This window comes from Mercenaria mercenaria, chromosome 17 (assembly GCF_021730395.1).
Source record: "Mercenaria mercenaria strain notata chromosome 17, MADL_Memer_1, whole genome shotgun sequence".
Lineage (NCBI taxonomy): Eukaryota > Metazoa > Mollusca > Bivalvia > Venerida > Veneridae > Mercenaria > Mercenaria mercenaria.
Window position 1 is genome coordinate 693,795 of NC_069377.1, and position 21,089 is coordinate 714,883.

At 36.2% G+C, this 21,089-nt stretch overlaps 1 protein-coding gene across 4 annotated transcripts; it reads left to right on the top strand.

Annotated features, from left to right (window-relative positions):
* The first annotated feature begins 797 nt into the window (after nt 1–797).
* LOC123536461 (monocarboxylate transporter 9-like) lies at nt 798–21,012 on the top strand. Of its 4 annotated transcripts, none has more exons than XM_045319662.2 (6): nt 798–1,046; nt 13,005–13,177; nt 14,834–14,977; nt 16,733–16,880; nt 18,103–18,929; nt 20,039–21,012. In XM_045319662.2, the coding sequence occupies exons 2-6, from the start codon at nt 13,048–13,050 to the stop codon at nt 20,182–20,184; spliced, it is 1,395 nt and encodes a 464-aa protein (XP_045175597.1). In that variant the 5' UTR covers nt 798–1,046; nt 13,005–13,047; the 3' UTR covers nt 20,185–21,012. The 4 variants fall into 4 exon arrangements, with proteins under 4 accessions (XP_045175597.1, XP_045175598.1, XP_045175596.1 ...); XM_045319661.2 differs by lacking the exon at nt 798–1,046 and adding an exon at nt 1,093–1,493 and having other exon boundaries at nt 16,733–16,871; XM_045319660.2 differs by lacking the exon at nt 798–1,046 and adding an exon at nt 1,098–1,493.
* The last annotated feature ends 77 nt before the right edge of the window (nt 21,013–21,089 follow it).

Below are 21,089 nucleotides of genomic sequence, written 5' to 3' on the forward strand. Positions count from 1 at the left end.
TGGGCAATATTTGTTCATCGAAGATGCCATTAAGGTATTTGCTAGTGTCTTTTTTAGATTTAATTGCGGATGTATTGCTGATATTATAGTAGTAAAGTCAACAGATAATGGTGTGTTTTGTAAGTAAACCCCAATGCCAGAATCGGTATATGACCATGTCATTCTTTATTCAGTTTTACATTCCTTTTGTTTCCATTGCGTATGTTAGAGATTCACCTTGGCGGGGATTACTTTTTTCACACTATCCCGTGTCTTTGGAACATGGTGGAGCCAGGAGTAAGGTTAAATGCGCACCATAAACCGGTTGAAGCTCCCCAGTGGTATTTTTGCCATTGACTGCTCATAGGCGATGCCCCACTTGTTTGTTTTGTCCGCGTGTGTTTGCTTTGTATGTGAGTGTAAGTAATAGAAATCTGGACATATGCGTGCTGTGTGTTTCGTTTTGGGAAGGCTGCGTTTTGGGAACATGGCATCCCCTGTTTGACATTTATCCTTGTCTTTTACAGTAAATAAATGTGGCAGGAAAAATGTTTCTTAAAAGTTACATGACCTCTACTACTTTACATAACTATTCTTTACAACGAGGTTATTCATTGTCTGTTTTGTAAAGAATATATAGGGTGTAGGGTTAACGCTCGTGTGACCTACAAGCTTAGCCTTATGTCAGAGGTACTTATGCATTTCGTTAATTCTAGCATATCATTCCATTGCAATATGAAACAACTTTGACAGAATTCCTGACACTGAAATTCGGACGCAATCTTTCTACAGAAACATAATATCTTGAGTGGTTTCAGTTTCAGATTCTGCTATATAAGCTATCTTTGAAGCATTCATTATTGTGAACGTGGCATTGATAGTTTAGTGTGCCGGTCCACCTGTATAGCTAGGCGCCTTACCGTAATTGGACACTACCCTTAAAGTGCGTTAGAAATTCACCCTCCGTATTCACCCTGCGTGTAAAGTCTCGGCGATAAATGACCATTCTGTGACGATTCGCCGTAAAACCCAACTCACTCACTGCGTGTGAAGTTACTCCAGTCCAGGTAAGTTGAAAAGGCTTTTTAAAGCCACTGCTGATTTATGAGACATGAACAGAGATAATAAATTATTGATGATGTTTTTAGTTTCGTTTTTGTTTTTCTTTTTTCTGTTTGTTTTCTTTTTAACTATGAACTTGGGCATGAGCAGATATCGCTTGAATTTATGTCTGTGAACTAGTAAAATGGAAATAATATTAATGTATTCGAAGTCATTATAAATTGGACACTATCGAGCATTCAGTTAAACCACTGTGGTTACATTATTGCAGATACAGTCGTTGCTGTTTCGTTCATGATAAATTCAATATACAAAGCACGCATGACGTCTTTTTACATGTCATAAAGGTCAGAAATGCATAAAACTAAAACGGGAACATTCTTGTAAGCATTAGTACTAAATAGATGGTATATGATGAACACAAAATCTAAAGAACAAAGGGATGGAGTAAGGTAATATTTTATGCTATTTATTCACGCATTCTTAATTACCTGCCGCTTAGCTCAGTAGGTAGAGCGTTGGTCTACGGATCGCGGGGTCGTGAATTCGATCCTCGGGCGGGAAGTATGTTCTCCGTGACTATTTGATAAACGACATTGTGTCCGAAATCATTAGTCCTCCAGCTCTGATTCAGCCCGCCCGCTTAGCTCAGTAAGTAGAGCGTTGATCTACTGATCGCGGGGTCGTGAGTTCGATCCTCGGGCGGGGCGTATGTTCTCCGTGACTATTTGATAAACGACATTGTGTCTGAAATCATAAGTCCTCCACCTCTGATTCATGTGGGGAAGGTGTCAGTTACTGCCCGTCGTTACATGACTGAAATACTGTTGAAAAGCGGCGATAAACCCAAAAAAAACAAACAAAACCTCTGGTTCATGTGGGGAAGTTGGCAGTTACTTGCGGAGAACAGGCTTTTACTGGTACAGAGTCCAGGAACACTGGTTAGATAAACTACCTGCCGTTACATGACAAATACTGGTAATGCAGCGTTAACCCCAAAAAAATCTTAATTATCTAGTAGTTCAATTTAACTATTCATTTATTCTGTGTTTGATATAGAGTAAGTTTTATGTTAGGGGCCAGTTGCTAAAAATGCAGTAAAGTGAACGCACTACAGTTATACAGAAATTTAAAGACAAGGACCAAAGGACAGGAATGTTGCAACACCCCCCCCCCCCCTCAACAGCTTTTCATGATGAGAACGGGAGTAGATGTAAACTAATAAAGATAGGATATAGATATATGAGGATATTCCAGAATTAGAGCGAAATTATTTCATTTTGCTAAGAGTGTATGTCTAATGACTTGGTCACAAAACCTTACGATATCCGTACGGTTTTAAAAAATCGCACGAGTCCACCAATTTTAGAATCTTTACGGTCTCTGTACAATCGTAGCGTCTGGTCACAGTACATAAGGGCCCTGTACGATCTTAAAAGGATACAATCGTGGAACATCCGTACGGACATCACAGACAAGTCATGCGGAGCTCGCAGGGAGCCCGGCCGTACCTTGTAGGGTGGTCGAGAGTTCGTTCGGCGCTCGCACGGCACTCGTTTTTTGTCCGCACTGTGTTCCTGCGACAAGAATAAATCAGTTTGGCAATGTCTGAAAAGTTTGCATTTACAATCGTAGGATATCCGTACGGACATCGCAAACAAGTCGTAAGGAACTCGCAAGGAGCCCGGCCGTACCTCGTGCGATGTCCGTTTGCTTGCACGGTGCTCATACGGTGTCGTTGTGACAGGAAAGGCCGTACCGGCGACAGTAACCATCAGAACAAATCAACACCCTTTACAATATTTACAAATTTATTGACAAAAGATGATTATTAACAATGAATAGATATGAAAAGAAAAAAAACAACTGATTATAAGAAAGAAAAAAAAAAAAAGTTCAGTATCTCTAGATACAAAAGTTCTTATAGTCCATTCTAATCTGACGTGACACAGGTCTTTAATGTAATTGTGAACTTTAAGTAGCACAAACAAAACATAGCTTCTAAATTCAAAATACAGTCCCTTTAAACCGTGAATACGTTGATTCCGTGTTGGCTCCCTATGGTGGGAGGTGATTGCATCCCTGAGCTGACTTCAGAGGATAACAAAAATCATCGTCTTTGCGGTTTACGGCACAACCATGGACGTAAGCTCTGCGCTGGGAATAATCACATCCAGGCGAGTGAAGACAAGTGAACCTCGGGCATTGTACTTCCGGGTTATGACATCACCAGGAAAAATCGTCTGGCGGAAGAAGCTAAATATATAACATATGGTAAGCACCATAGCAAAACAAATAAGACAGGGCATAAAACTGCTCCTTTGGGTACACCATACCTCCGTAGGCTCCCATAAATAATACGTGCTACTTATAACAAAACATATGTGCTCCTAAGTTCAAACGTCACATGATTAAAATACGTCACTTATTACTTCCACATTACAAAGATTACTTACTTAAAAGACTAAAGTTAAAGTATGAAAAAGATATGAAAAGTTATGATGAAACATTATAGATACGGAAAATGATAAACTGCAGCTATTATTACAACTACCAATTAACAAAATTCAATGTAAATCAAACGTTATATGAGAGTTGGCATCCATATAATATCTAATGCCATACACTAAAACGGACATTATTAGATGTAGCTATAGACTGGCACACAATTACAAATTACAATAATATATTACATATATGGTCTAGACTTGCCATATAGAGTTATACATAACAATACAGTGCAGTGATGGCGTTCCATAACAACGAAATGTTTGACATAAGTTTTTTGAAACAGTGCTTACAATTAACACTAAACAAAATTCAGTACAAATTTAAAAACTTAAAAAATAAAACCAAATTTAGTTTCCCTTTTCAAAAATTTTTTGGCAAAAGCCGAAAATTTAATAAATAAACCTGACAAACCAAACAGCAAAACCCCAAAGCCGAAAAAAAAAAGTTACAAAATTCTGTGAATAAACCAAAAAATTTCCCCAAAAAAAAATCGTAATGAAAAAAAAACCAAAAAACTAACAAAAAAATTTTTTAAACCCCCCGATCGAGCAAAAATTTTCAAGCAGAAAATAATTCAGACATAGTTTTCTTTCTAAAATGCGGAAGGGGGGTGTGCCCAACCCAAAACAATCCAGTCTATTTAAAGGATAAGGGTCCCGCCAAATACAAAATTTCAGGGTTCAGGGCTAACCGTGAGCTCCGACTATTTCATTTCACGGGTTTCCCCGATAAACCCGGGGGAAAACTAACTTTTTTTGGCGCAAAATTTAAAAATTGAAAATTTTTGGGCCCCATTATAGGGGGTTTGGGGGGTTTTAAAAAAAACAATTTTCGAATTTTTATAAAAAAACAACTTTTTTTAAAACTAAACAAAATTTTTAATAAAAATTTAAACAGGGAAAAATTTAATTTATGAAATACAGAAAAACATGGAGGTATTTCATGCGTAAAATCTGCATTTCCCTCAAAAAAACCAAAAAAAATTTAAAAAAAAGATAAATCCCAAAAACCTGCATTTACAATACATTAAAAAAAGGGCCCAAATGTTTTTTTTGTGACACACCCCCCCCTTTAAAAAAAAAAAATTTTAATAATTTTCAAAAATGAAAACAAATTGGCATACTGCACAACCCAAACACAAAAAAAAAAAAAAACACCCCTGCCCACTATCTGTACCCCAAAATTATATACCACCTGCAAACACTCTACTCAAATAATCTGCTCCTACTTTTTACCCTACCAGGATTGCTCTGATACGGACCTAAATGGTTTAAATTTCCAATCCCCCAATCCATCACCTGGAATTGCTAATTTTCGTTTTATTCAAATAAGTGAGCGGCGATAAACTGCTCTAATACAAAGTTTTTTTACCGAACAAAAAACCCTTTGAAACTTAGCTACCCCCAAAAAAAAACGCAAAACACTCCTTCTCAAACACGAGTACTTTTGCTCCCTAGGAAAGCAATTTCCAACAAGTCCCGCTACAGGAAATTTTTCCCCCCATCACTTTCCTGAAAAAAAAAAAAAACTGACCCAAAAACCCTAAATCTAAGCATCTACTCTCAATAAAAAAAAGTCTGATCAAAATCGGGGCAACTTAAAAAAAGGCGGACCCATTAACAAGCCTTCAAAGTCGGGAAACCCTTTTCTTGATTTATCACCCCCCCTAAAAAATTTTGGCTGCCCTTTTTTTTCGTAAAAACCCTGTGAGCGGAACTGCAAGGGGCGGAAAAATTGGGGATAAACTTTCTGTAAAATCCGACTACCCCAAAGAATGAACGTATTCCCTTTTTGGGTTTTTTGGGTCTCTGGGAAACCCTTTAATGGGCCTTTTTACCAAAATTTGGAACGGGGTTCAAGGGTCGGGAACCCCCCCCCCCCCCCCTCCTATCATGTGCCCTAAACCCCCAACAAACTTCTGAAAACCTAAAAAAAACATTAGTGGGTTTTGCGGTTAATTTAAAGGCCTCTCTTAGCCCTGGTTAAAAAATAAAAAAGAGCTTTTACATTTTTCGGGCCCCATTTTTTAATACACCGGGAAATATCATCTTTTTGAACTTATTTTAGTGCCCTAGGTCCTTAAAAACCTTCCGAAACAGTCTAAAAAAATTTGCTGGTTTTTTAAAACAAACCCAAAAGGGGCATCTTACGGAACGGGAAACAAACCTTGGGGGTTTTTAAAAAGCATCAGGGGTTTTGCCTTTTCAGAAAAAAAAAAAAAGGGAAACCCCTCCCCAGTAACCTTTGCTCAAGTCTAGTTTAGAAAAATCCCTATACTTAATAGCTTTGAAAACATCTCCCCCCCATGTTTGGCAAAAGGTTTCAGCATCGAAAACCGTCATTTTTGTTGACCTGACAAAATCTAACAAAAACCCTTATACTTTTATTTTTTCCCTTATGAGGACAATGGGGGAAAAAAAAAATGGAGAAATTGTTTGGTTCGAAAACCCCCAAACCCCAAAACATTTTATCTACTTCCCTTTCACTACGGGCGTGAATAAAAAGGAAAAAGGGATAACCCTTTCCCTTTTAATCGATCTGTATTTTAAAAACTGAATATCATGTTCAACTAAGAAAAGTTTTTCCGGGAATATCTGTCAGTACATTGAAAAAATTTTTCTAACAAATCTACTACTTCCTGTTTAACATGCTAGGGGAAACTCGGGTTTTTAAACCCTCTACATCTTTGTATTTTTCGTACCCGGGCTGTATGGGAAACACAAAACAATATTTTTTTTCTACCTACTCAAAACTCACACTACTTTCATTCGGATCAAAACTGCATAATCTCTCTATCCTCCTCTACAATACCCGGGCCCAACCCTTTAAATTTAAAAAAAAACCCAAAACGGAAAAGGGATTTAAACTAAAAACCTTCCTTTCACAGTACTTTTTCACATTTTTTCGTAAACTTTTTAAATTTTCCGTCTACATCAAATCCGAAAACTAGTCTTTTACTACCTTTACACTACGTAAGGCCCCCTTCCAATGAACAACAATTTAAATTAAAGTTTCGTGGGAAAAACAAAAAAGTCCCTTTACTCCCCTCCCTTTAAAACCCTCCTATCTCTAGCCTTCCAATTGCAAAACTTTTTGTCCCCTAGCACTCCCTTTTTTGCTAACGTTGCTGAGGTATCTTACACGAACCTCCAACTTTTTTTCCCAAACCACAACAAACGGGTAAGGGGTTTTTTAAACCCCCATCATTCTCCGTTTTAACCACCCCAAAAACTCTCTTAACACAGTTATGGGCCCAGGGATTTTTCTACCGTAAAGTAACTCAAAGGGAAAAATCCCAAACTTTCTTGCGGAACCCCCACGGAAACCAAACCCCTAGAAATTCAAATACCTATCCCAATCTCTAGGCCCTCTCACTACACATACCTTCAACATTTGCTTCAAACTCCCCTTTAAAACTTCTCTACTAAACCTTTAAACACATAGGGTGAACGGGGGTTGTATTTTAACTGCCTTAATGACAATAATCTTACTAATTTTCCCCAAAAGGTTTTACGTAAACTGCGATCCCCCTTTCGGTAACTTTTTCCTCGGGGGGGGGGGGGGGGAAACCCCCTAATCTACTAAACATATCTACTAAATGCCCTCTGCTACTCTCTCATTTTAAATACTAGGAAAGTGCTGGGTTTCCCGGATATCTATAGCATAATCAACCATAGTAAAAATTTGTCCCTTTTTTTTTCCCTTTTACCCCAAGTAAAGGGGTTTCGATGGGACCAACGATATCGACAGCAACTCTCTTAAACGGAGTATCAATAAAAGGGCCTTTTTTCCTAACGGAATTTTACTTACTCAAACCCTTTAAGCTATAGTAACGTTGACAAATACTAAAAGAGGGGGACAATACCTTCTAACCTCTGCCATTACTCCTGGCCGTAAAATTCGCCTAATACCCCAAACACTAATTTTTCCTTATACCCCAAATGGCCTGACAGTAACGAGTCCCGTGCAACTTTCATCCCAGTTTTTTCTAAGACAATTTTGGTCAATCAACTGGGCTAAATTTTTTCTAAATTTTTGGGGTATACTCCCTAAAAACAATTTTATTCCCCAATCTTTAAACCTAACTGAACCTTTACCTCTACACGCTTAATCGTACCTTCCTCCCTTTTTCCCACACAAATCTAAAATGTTTTTTTTCATTCTGTTGCTTTTATAAGAATTCCTCTCTAGATACATCAAAAATCTGAGACGGAACTTTTAGCTTTTCTTTCTTCTTAAAATTTTGGTTGTTTCCCAGTTTTTTACGCTGACCCCTAAGCAAATAAACGAGGGTTTTACCAAACTCCCTCTCCAAAACCAAATTTTAACATCATTGGGAAAGGGAAAATTTTACAACCAACGCCTCTACTGTACCCTTTAAAAAAAGGACAATCAATAACATTCTAGCTACATCTAGCCTATGTTCACTCCCAACTATGGGACAAAATCTACGGGTTTTTTTCTAAAAAAAATGACCCTTTCTTTTTACTAAGTCCCCGTTTTTTACTTTCACACATGTACAACCTGTAACCCGCATAGCGATTCATCCCTACCAATTTCAATTTCCGGTTTTGAGGACAAGGCCCTTTCACAACATACCTAAAAACCCCCAAAAACACTTTGTTCAAAAAAACAAAATTTTCCCCTTTTCTGACCTACTTGACTTACTCCTAACTCTATCTCTATTTCTTCCCCTACCTCTACCCCTAGATCGGGCCCCGGCCCTCCCCTATTTCTATTTTCCTTACTATTTCTATCTCCCCCCCCACTACTTTCCTTTCCTGCTCTACTTCTAACTCTGGGGGCGCATTAGCCCTAATTTCCCCCCGTACTTTCCCTTCCTACAGAATTAAACTATGCCCTAAATTTGAAACCCCAAATTTTTACACTTTAGTAAAACCAAAGGGGTTTAAAACCTCTACCCAAAAAAACAACAATTTCTACTACCTCATTACAGTGCCTTTCAATACGAAATACAAAGGAAAACTGTCCCCTGAGGGATTTCATTTTGGTTTATAGCTCCGGTCCTTTTTGGTTCGATTCACGACATAAATTGGGACCTCCAGGGGGTCCTTTTCAAACAAATCTGCAAAAATTTTGCTAATCCTTACTTAAAATAACCCTTACAAATCAAAAACAGGTAAAGAAATCTATTACATACAATTTAAAAAAGGTCCCCAAAAAATTTAAAAACAAAAAAAACCCTTCGTACCTTTCTCTACCTTACCCAATCTAAGCCAACCCCTCAAAAATTCCTTTTTCTGGCAAAAACCCTCCCAAAGGGCTCAAAAAACCCGAGGGCCCCCAGTTCCCAAACTTTTTTTTATAGCCATCGTCAGTGATTTTGAACGGGCGTAGCAAAGCGGCTTTCAGTTTATCATAATTTCCCTTCCCCATCTTCCCAAAGGAAGCCAAACAAAAACCCTTTTTGGGGGAAACCCCTTTTGAAGGAAAAGGGGAAATTTAAGTGACCAATCTCTTTTTCCCAAAAACCTGCGCCAAAAGCGAAAGTTTCCCACACAATTTAAGTACCAACCATGGAATCAATTTTTTCATCAAAGGGGAGACAACTTAAAACCTTTTTCCCCTTTTTTTTTACTCATCTTTTCCCTAAGTCGTCCTTAAATTTTTTTCTCTGTTTCTAATTTCCAAATTTCCCCGCTTCCCCCTTCACGTTTTTAATTTCTACTAACATTAACTTTTCCTTTCCAAATTCTAACTTATCCGTTTTTAACTTACGTTCATATTCCATCTTTTCCCCTTTTGGGAACCTAAACCCTAACTCTAACCTTACTCTCTCTTTCTTTTAATCTTTTCCCTTTTCTGCTTCTAAACTACTTTGTTTTTCATATTCTAAACTTTTTCCTTCTGAAACCTGCTTCTAACCTAAATCGGGCTTTCTCTGCTTTTAATCAAATATTCTTTCTCACGTTTTCCCCCCCCCCCAAACCGCTCTTCCTTAACAAAGTTACCTAACCCTCTCCTTCATAACCAACCCCCTTCCAAACCCTTTGTTAACCCCTACTTTCACTATCATGATTACACTACGTTAAAAACTTAAAAAAACACTACGACTACACTACTAAAACAACCGAGACACTAGTTAAACAAACGTGAGGGGAAAACTAGACTACACTAGTTTACAAATAAAGCTCTACAGTTACCACTGGAGCCAAAACAAAATACTATAAATCACGTAAAAACTTCCCCCAAACGTCCCCCACTAAAATAATAATACACTAAATTTCGCAAAAAGTACTATGTTCCCAAACAAGGGTTTCAAAGGCAACAATCAACAAAGTACAGTGGGCAGAAGGCTGAAAAAAATACCCTACCTTATCAAAAATTTAATCAAATGTAACTGGGTTAACACTTTTGGTAACAAAAAAAACAAAATAAAAACCCAAAATGCTTTTTCCTAAGATAAAGTATAGGTATAACACAAAAAAGTAACACTTTAAAAAATAAGAGTAGGTTTTAAAAAAAAATGCAAGTAAAAAAGGGTTGCAAAAACACACAAAAATTAAAAAAAAAAAAAATACTGTATCTGGTTTTGTATACAGCACACCCAATACCCAAAGATCACTGGGGGAAAAAAGGGCAAAGCACAAGTAAGAGTGGTAGGAAAACTCTCCTTGTCAAGGGCGGCACTCTCAGCCCAATATAAAAAGGGGTTAAAAAACATAGAGTGCACAAAAACCCAAAAGAAAAATAAAAGGGAAAGAATTCCCCCCGAATCCAAGTGTCGTAAAACAACCTATTTTAAGGCTGTGACCCCTAAAGCGGGTTTGCTGAAGCTACGGATCTGTCTTATCTTTTCCGGGTAAACGCCCCTCTGAAAAATGAATAAAAATAAAAAAAATGGTAACAATAGAACCAAAAAAAGAAAGGAAACTTTACCCAAATTTTGCGCAGTTAAATGGGGGTTTAAAAAATTTTTTGAATAGCTAAAGTGTCTGGTCGACCAAAACCCCCCTTTTGAAACCATTGTGACAGGAAAGGCCCCACCGGGGACAGTAACCCCTCAGAACAAATCAAAACCCTTTTCCAAAATTTACAAAATTTTTTAAAAAAAGATGATTATTAACAATGAAAAATATGAAAAGAAAAAAAAACCCAAATGATTATAAAAAGAAAAAAAAAAATTTTTAGTACCCCTAGATAAAAAAGTTCTTAAAAGCCATTTTAATCTGACGTGACACAGGGCTTTAAAGGGAATTGTGGAAAATTTAAGAAACACAAAAACAACATAGCCTAATTAAAAAACCTCCCCTTTTAAAACCCTGAATACGTTTATTCCGTGTTGGCTCCCTAAAGGTGGTAGGGGATTGCAAACCCCCCGAGCTACTTTAGAAGGTAACAAAAACATCGTCCCTTTTCGGTTTACGCCAAACCCTGGACTAAGCCCCGCGCTGGAATATCCATCCAGGGGGGGGGGGGGGGGGGGGGGTGAAGACAATGAACCCCGGGGATTTTAATTCCGGGGTTTTTTGAACATCACCAGGGGGAAAACGGCCCGGCGGAAGAAGCTAAAATATATAAAAAATATGGAAGCCCAAAAGCAAAACAAATAAGACAGGGGCCCCAAAACTGCCCTTTGGGGACACCCTTTCCTCCCGGGAGGGTCCCATAAAAAAAACTGCACTTAAAACCCAAAAAATATTTTGCTTTCCCAAGTTCAAAAGTCAAATGATTTAAAATTTCGTCACTTATTACTTTCCCAAAAAAAAAAGATTACTTACTTAAAAGACAAAGTTAAAATAAGAAAAAGAAAATAAAAGTTTTTGATGAAACCCTTTTGATAAAAAACATGATAAACTGCAACTAAAAATTTCCCAAATACCAAAAACAAAATTTAATGTAAAAAAAAACGTTATATTATAGTTGGCATCCCCAAAAAATACTAATTTCCCTACACTAAAACGACATAATTAGATGTGGGTATAGACTGGGACACAATTTACAAATTACAAAAAAAAATTACATATATGGGACTAGGGCTTGCCCTATAGAGTTAACATAACAAACAGTGCAAGGGTGGCGTTCCATAACAACGAAATGTTTGACATAAGTTTTTTGAAACAGTGCTTTACAATTAACACGATACAAATTTCAGTACAAATTTAACATCTTATATAAATGAAACATTTTAGATTCCTCTTTCGAAATAATTTGCAAAAGTCTGAAAAATTTAATAAATCATCCTGACATACCGAAACTAGCTAAAATCATATGCCGAAAAGTAAATGTTACAGAATTCTGTAGAATGAACAAAAATTTACCAAATAAAAATCGTAATGCAAAAATCATACAAAAATCTAACAAATAAATTTCTTACCTCGATCGAGCATAAATTTCTAGCAAGAAAATAATTCAGACATAGATTCGTCTATAATGTCGGAAGGTGGTGTGCCCAAGGCATATCTAGTCCAGTCTATTTAAAGGATAATGTCCCGCCAAATACTAAATTTCATGGGATTCACGGCTAAGCCGTGAGCTCCGACTATTGTCATTTTCACGGGATTCACGATATAGCCGGGGAATCTAACTACTTTGGCGCGAATTTAAATTGACAATTTGAGGCCCATTATAGTGGTTTTGGGGATAAAAACACGAATTACTGAATTTTATAAAATATCAACTTTCTTATTACTGAACAGAATTTAATGAAATTTACATGGAAATTTAAGTTATGAAATACAGAAAAACATGAGAGGTATTTCATGCGTAAAATCTGACATTTACCTCAATAACTCAAAAATTTACAAAAAGATGATGCAATACCTGCATTTACAATACATATAAAATAAGGCCCGTATGTCAATTTGTGACAGTCGTACGGTATCCCTGCGACAAGAATAAACCAGTTTTGCGACGTCTGAAAAAAATGTCCTTTTGTAGCCACTAAGCTGATTGTAACGTCCTGCGAGCCCCGTGCGGAAATCGCTCGTTCTGCGTACGATGTTCTTGATATAGTACGGACATCGTACATTAACCGTACGAGTTCCCGACGACAGTCGTGTGAGCACCACGAAGTCTCGCAGTTTTCCAAATCCGTGCGATGCCTGTATGAGCTCCTCCAGGGTCACGTGCGGTTCCCTATCTTGGCTCTTGCGAGCTTCTCCCAACTTCGAAAATCTGTAAGAGCTAGTAAAGAATTCGGGAGCTCGGTGAAACATTTTCACGTTCCCGAGTCCTCTACGAGTTCAAAAAAACCGCACGATGGTCGTACGAATCAACGATGTCCGTGCAGACGCCGTACGAGTTTTCCAAAATTCGACTGAAAACCTACTCGTACGGAGCTCGTAGCGTTCTTGTTACAAGGGAATTAACAGTATTAGTCAAAAAATAAAGCATTTTTGTATCTGCGCCATTTATGTTTTATGCACTTTGTATGTACTATATGCCGCCTATGGTTTATACACTTCGTGTGTATCTTTATATCTTGACAGGGGATGGCACAAAATATTTGTTTTGATATCTTGCTGTTTGATAATGGTTCTTCATCTCGGGTTGCTGCACGCCATCGGCATTCTATTTACTGATATAATAACAACATTCAACAGTACACGTGCTGAAACGGCGGTGATACAATCAACATCCATTGGTGTTAGTTTTATTTCGGGTAGGTTAATCATATTTAAGAACTATTAAGAAAATGTGAGTGTTGCTCATCGAACTGACGTGTCCGTTGATGTTACATGTGCTAATAAAACCGAGGTAGCATCCATCTGTTACATCTGTGACCCTCGTTTTCTTTTTCTTGTAAATATTACTAACAATTTGTGTCTTGATTATGTACTACATTTGTAGTATCTAGACTTAAGGTGGAATGCGCCTAATTTGAAGTTGTTGGGTTCCGTTTCGAAATTTTGTTTAATGTAACATTCAACATATTCCTCATATAATGCGTACTGTACATTTTTAATATTTCTGTAACTTTTTTTCTCTACAAACCTTCAAACACGACCATTGACGTCCATTTTTGATGAACCATGATTTCACGTCCGTCAGACTGTTTTCGTAAATTGTTCTGTTCAGTCAACAAGTATCGATTTGCTTGTTTCTCATCATATTTTCATTTAAAAATGTCTTTGAAATGGTGTATAATTTTTGGATATTATTTTAACGTTGAAGTCGATATTCACGTTAAAGTGACGTCAGAGCGACAAATATGACGTTTAGTTTTGAATAAAAAGTTTGCGTTAATCTGGTCTCATGTAAAATCCAAACGATAGAATTTGACAAAAACCTAACATTATCATATTATATATGTTATTGTAATATGTCCACAAATTATACACAATTTCAAAGACATTTTTAAATGAAAATATGATAAGAAACAAGTAAATCGATACTTGTTGACTGAACACAACGATTTACGAAAGCAGTCTGACGAACGTGAAATCATGGTTCATCAAAAATGGACGTCAATGGTCGTGTTTAAAGGTTTGCAGAGAAAAAATGTTACAGAAATATCAAAAATGTAAAATACGCATTCTATGAGAAATATGCTGAATTTTATATTAAATAAAATTTCGAAACGAAAACCAACAACTTCAAATTAGGCGCATTCCACCTTAACATTTAATATTTTCTTATATGCAAATATAACGAATATAATTATTATACATTTGCTTTTAAAACAATATAAATTTGAACACCATAATTTTTTTTACATAATTCAAATGTTTAACAAATAAAATATAATTGGCAAAAGTTGACAATTAACCCCTCTAATGACTGGTGTTAAAACAACATTTAAATATCTCGTCACTTTAACGGGCATACACATAACCTGTCTTATACAATGAAACAGTTCTCTGACAAGCTTGCACACATAACATTTATTTTCAAATGATTAATTCTGCGAGCCAGGTACTGTACCTAGCTATCTCTGGTAGAAATATGCCACTATAATGATGTATTTTGTTCACGGATTATCAAATACTGGTAATTTATTTGTGTACTGAAAGTTTGCTCCACAACACTAAAGGCTGGAACATGCAAACGTTAATTTAATTGCTTTTATATAAATAAAACATACATTTTATAAGAGGCCTGAAAGATTCTTGGTCTTTTTAATACAAAACTGCGTATGCATTTGAACTGATCCGCCTTTGTACATTCATAATTAGATGAAATTTTATGTGATGTAATTTCTTCTAGAAACTAGCCGAATTAAGTGTGTAAATTAGCTTTTAAAATATCTAGATAACAACGACAAAGAAAGGAAATGTTGCTTTGTTAATGATCATTTATCTATATTTTTTATTTGAAGGTATATTTACTGGAGCGTTAATCAACAAAATCGGTTTGATGGCGGTAGGAATTTCAGGTTCTCTTTTGCTTAATTTCGCTTTGATGGTGAGCTTCTTTGCAACTTCTTTGACGTATCTCATTATATCAGTGGGCGTTGTCGGTGGTAAGTTTGGGTGATTTTTTAAGAACATTTGCACTGGACATGTTATCTATGGCTATGACTAAATTATTGCCTAAGAATGGCTGGTGAACGGAAATGAGCGATAATAAATCGTATTTTGAATCTAAAATTTGGAAAATACATGGCTATACTGCTAAAGGGCATTGGCCTAAAGGAACAATGGCCCGAAAAAATTATTTGAAGGTTCAAAAGTGGGCAAGAGTGCATCACTGATGTTGATGTCTTGCGGATTAGACGTCGGAAGAAGATACCGTCAAGTCATGTCTCACGTTTTATAAATTGAAGAACACCTTGATATGCATCTATGCTTCAGTGTCCAGTTTCATCAGTGCTACATGAAAAAAAAATCTGAAAAGTTTTATTAAGGCCGACCATTTGATATTCTTTATAGGGAAAAGAGGCTTGGATCTGAAAAATAAATCTGACTCTGGTTGTGCTTGAAAGTAATAGTTTGGCTTCAACATACTGAAAAATATTCCGATCCCCAAATTACTGGAAAAACACCCTCCTACACCCTGGTATACATATATAATACTGTACATTACTTATCTGAGTCAGGGATGTACACAACACACCACTGTTTCTCAAAACTAAAAAATATAAAATGTAAGGGTAGATTTTCCGGGCACAGTGCACCCCAAACGCAGTCACAGAGCCATGCATCGCAAAGTAGGCCCACAACAAAAAGAAGCTGTAACGGCAAAATATTGTAGACGGGTTGCTTCAAAAATCCAACAATAAGTATATTATAAATATAAGCAAAATACAGAAAAATAGAAAAATGGGGGTGGGTTGATATAGGGTAGATAAAAGGGTCGGATGTAAACGGAAGGTGGAGCAAGGATAAATATTCAACAGGGAAAGCCACGTACCTTGAACGCAGTATTAGCAGTAAAAGAACACGTACAAAACACAAACACACACGAGCGCACTCGCACCAACAGAGAGAGAGAGGGAAAGAGAGAGAGAGAGAGAGAGAAACAACAGAAAAGCAACAAAAAATACACTGTGGGGCAAGCATACTTTTGTAAAGTCTAGATATAGATCACAGAGCATTTTTTTAAATGCTGTTTGCGCTCGCAAATTTTGAATCCGTAGAATTATATTCAGTTGAAGTCCAAAAGAGAGCAGAAAACAGGCCCTTCTCCCTTTCTCTACCCATCAAACTGCTTGTACCGTGTATTAGGTCTAGACAGTTATCATCTTTGTTTACCTAAAAACAATCTGGGTGAATTTTATCAGACAGTTCTGCTTGCATTTTCATCAGGTAAGCAAAACAGGTTAAGCGGCCAGGGCATTTTTTTGTTAGAGAATGCCCCCTTTTGTCTGACGTTTATCTTTATGTATATGAACATAAAAATCACTTTTTCACAATTTTAATAGAGACTTATATTACTAAAGAACAACAATTTGTGTCAAACTCTTCTTATTTAAATATTCAGTCAAAGAGGCTTGTAGATGATTCATGTGTAGTTATGCAAATTACTCGATACAGAATGTATATCGTTATGGCGCTTGTTAGTTTTGAATAATTTTGATAAAAAGTGATGAAAAAATATTCTGAATTTCATAGAAGGCCAAAAAAGTTTCTTGACTCAAAGAAACCATCCCCCCCCCCCCCCCCCCCCCCCCCCCCCCTTCCCGCACACACACACACACAACCCAACGCGTATGCCTCGGTGTTCAAACGTTAAATATTCCTTGAAGTATTATTGTAACCATTTGTTTTTATTGAAGGCCTTGGATTCTCCTGCGTTTATATTTCATCAGCAGCTGCTATTAGCCAGCATTTCTCAGGCAGGAAGCAGTTACTATATTTTTCTGTACACGCTACTGGGGCTGGAATAGGTGGAATGTTGTACCCGTTTTTAATAAGGTATCTAAGGTAAGATGAAATTGTTTCATCATTTTATATTGATAGGACAATTTGTTTAAACATAGACCAATGAACCAGAGTAAGAATTTCTAAAAGGAAAAAAGGAAATGTAGATATCAATTTAAAGTGTTTAACAGATGACAACCTTACGGTACATTTAATGATCAACAACAGGTTTGATGCATCAGAACTGGTTCAAGCTTTTCTAGCTTTGGGGTCATGGAGTCAAATCAACATATGTGTAATAGAGTTCCGCTTAAGTCGGTGCTAGGTGGCGTGAGAGGTGTTGTACGTTTCATTACTTCTCATGAACAAACTCAATCAAACCGAGTCTGTTATTATTTTTCTTGGTTGTGTTCTTTGTTTCAAAAGGATCTTTTTACAGATTTTATTGCAACTGATCGCTCCAAGGCTATACTCCCAATATCTACCTTTATTTTTTATTTCGTATGTTTAACTTAGGCTAAGTATATGATGTATGTGTTTAACATGTAAATACATTGTATATAAATCAGAACATACATTTACATGGAATTCCTGCTTCGGTGGAGGGATTGCGTACTTTTAATATGACTTTTCTGCTTGGATATTTATTCTTGATCATTTTTTCTATTAATGTAAGAAAAAGCCGCATACAAGTTTCGATTCTACGCTCATTATTCTTACCTGCTCTTCAATCTCCCTTACAAAACATTACCTTCTTTCCTCAGTAACACCTACCGCGTCTGGCAGAAGACTTATCCAATTTAATTTTCAGTCATTGCTGTATTCAATTTCTCGAAGATAAGACTTATCATATATTGTTCTCAATCGTCATTTTCCCATCTTTCCCCAAGGACTAACTGCCTTTCTTCTGAATTTTATCTTTCAATCTTCATAGCATTTATAATACTGTATACTATTCGTTATAAATTTGCAATACTTTTATTTTATGGTCAAGGTTCATTGCAGACACGTCAGTGAATGATGGCTGAACATCGGTCTCCTCACAAGAAGCCGAGACACACGCTGTACTTGGTCTAATAAACAAATTTGAATTTAAGAGGGTATATTTTAGTGTAAGATATTAAGACTTATTAAAACATGTTGTGGCGAGGGAAGCCTCCAGTGGAATTTGAACCTTCAAAGTAATATATAAACACTCTGGGTTGGGTCATATATCTATAAACAGTCAATGATATGAAGATTTAATGACCTGGAAAAAGGTCTGAATAGCTTTCCTTTTTTATAGTGACCTATATGGATTCAGAGGTGCATTACTAATAATCGGAGCAATTGGTATGAACGCAACGCCTACCTGTTTTCTTTGGAAACATCACTCAAACACAACCAATCCACAAAAATGTGTTGAAGTTGCTAACCAAATTGAGGAATTTCAAACACTTTTGGAAGTGAAAACAAAAGATAGTGGTGAAATCATCACGATAGAAAAGCTAAAACAGACTCCACCTAGAGATGGTTTTGATTCTGTTTATGTAAGCCAGTACCCAGTGCAACAAGGTGAAACAAAAACGAAAACGGTTATTGTCGAAGGCACTGGGAATAAGTCTACTGATTTGAAGAAAAGTAAACAAAGACAAACAATAAGTGAAAGTTTCAGACGCATCTGGCACATTAAAAGTTTTATCGTTTTTGTACTTGGAAGCATTGGTTTGACTACGTCTCTAGCATTGATTATCATTTTTGTGGCCGATATCTATAAGGATAATGGACTGACAAACGATGACGTGTCATTGGGGTTGTTTTTACTCAATGTTATGAGTACAGCTGGACGTTCAATTCCGGGAATGATAATTCAGTCTAAACGCATTCCAACATTAGTAATGCCTTTACTAAATGCCGTGTTATCTGCAGTTGTAATATTCTCCTTCATTATTGTCAAATCTCGCTGGCTTTTAATCGTGTTAAGCGGTGTTATTGGCATGCCCCTTGGAATGTGTGCATCTATGTTAACTGTTGTTACTCAGAAGCTTGTAGGCTCAGACTTACTGCCGATAGCACTTGGAACATTCTTTACATTCAATGGTATTTGTCAAGTTGTTGCCGGTCCAGTCAATGGTACGTCATTAAATTTTGTCTTAAATCATACATCGAAAATATATAACACAATAAGATATTAACTACAAACAATTAAATATACGGAGTGATTTATTATTTAGGACATTTTCAAGAAATTAGACCAATGTCAATAAGTTTGTACTACAAGTCGCTTTCAGATTACATGCACTTTCTTTTGTGGATTTTTGAGATAAATTAGTTTTCGCCTAAAATGTGTGGAGTAGTCCTTTTAATTATGTGTAAAATTTAAAGTTTGCATGTAAACTTTCCCGATTCAAATCCGTTTTTTTCTGTATGGTGTTTGTCTGTTATCGTCAAGGATTAAATTGCAACATGTTAACTTACTTTTTAACTGACCACGCCTAATTACACGTAATATCAATGTAGGCACGTATCTAGCCTAGTCCAAAATCGGCAAAACATTTCAGGAGGAATTTAAGTTTATGTACTAAATGTTTGCTTTAACATGTAGGTAGGAAAACAAACAAAAAGACAGCGTTGATTTACATTCTATAAGTAGTTTTCAGTTCCGTTGAGTATAGTTACAGTTAAATGTTACTGTTTCTTTTTCAATATTCAGCTGCATTTGTAATTAAAATAAAGTTTCATCTAACTTTGTATCTTGCCTCATATGTGAGGTCACGGTAGCGTACAGATAGTCAACAACATTTCTCGTTATTTTCAAATATATTACTATTGAGTACTCAAAATTTTATATTAATGAGACATGTCTCTGTACATACAGACATTTCAAGTGTCAAAATTCTATAAGCAAATTAGACACGAATTGTCTACCCATATCAAAGATTATAGATCAATATCATATCTTGGATGAATATAATATACAGCTAAATTTCTTCTATTTACGTATAAATCTTACTACTTGACTAACTAAGAGGGTTATTTTACATGCCTCAAAGGCACTAGAGAAGTTAATTACACATCAGATTGGCCAAACTTATACTTTTATAGGCATTAATGACACTAACTCGCTTCTTAGCCTCTTAAATTTTACAAACAAATATACTTCTGAATTTCAAAACTAAATAAAAATCACAATTTTCTTATGACATTACGTTTGTTTTAATTGCTCCTCATTTCTTTTATAGGATATATCAGAGATGTAACCGGTTCCTATATTGCAATATTCTACATCGCAACAGGGATATGTTTAGTCGGAGCTGTCGTTTTCTTTTTGGCACACATGACAAGACGAAAAAAGAAACACGAAATTAAAAGATCATCAGTACTTTAACTGACCAACTTTTAAGAATTCAATGCTTTTGGAAAACAGTTTGCAAATCTACTTTGAACATAAGTCTTACGGAATATAGTCTAACAGTATTTGCTATGCTCAAGTAATTTCTGTGGTACTGCGTTCGCAGAAACTTCTTGCATTCAATATGTGTACAATTCTAGACCATTATGCACAGCACAACGCTAGGCACAAACCAACGCTCGGCGTATATCACGATTCTCTGAGAATTTCTATATATATATTTAAAATACCATCTCTTACGAGTCCCATTTCGTTTGTTTACACCACGCATGTTTTTATCCAAGTGTTCATTTCCGGTATGGTCACGTGATTACAGTAGAGCAGATGATGCAAGGCTAAAACCCGTTCAGTTTTGTGTTCTACTCTCATTAAAAAGCAGATTTTCTGGAAAAACAGGTATTAAAAAGTAGCTTGCGGGTGGAATTTTGGGAAAACAACAGTTTTCTTTTTAATTATTTTATTTCTTTATGCACATAAACTATAAACCCTTATCATGGCATTTCATACGGACCCACTCTATTTCACTTTTCTGTATCTTCTTATGTTCAAGTAATTGATATACTATGTGGACTAATGGCACTTTTGAATAGATTTCCAAGAATAATGGAAATATATCATCAACTATCATCAGTTATTGGTTTCATGCAATTAGACTCACAGAATTGTGAACAATTATCTTCAAATGAATTCCTTAAGATAATTGTTGTATAAAATATGTTTATTCAATATATATATGCAGAACAAAAGAGAGGTGTAATTTACGTACATGTTTATGTACTTAATAAATTTAGTTAATCAGTCTTACTTCTGTCTTGTGTTATATGTTTTGTACTTCACTTTAATGGGAGCAAGTGACTTAACGCATGTTTAGCGTCAACATT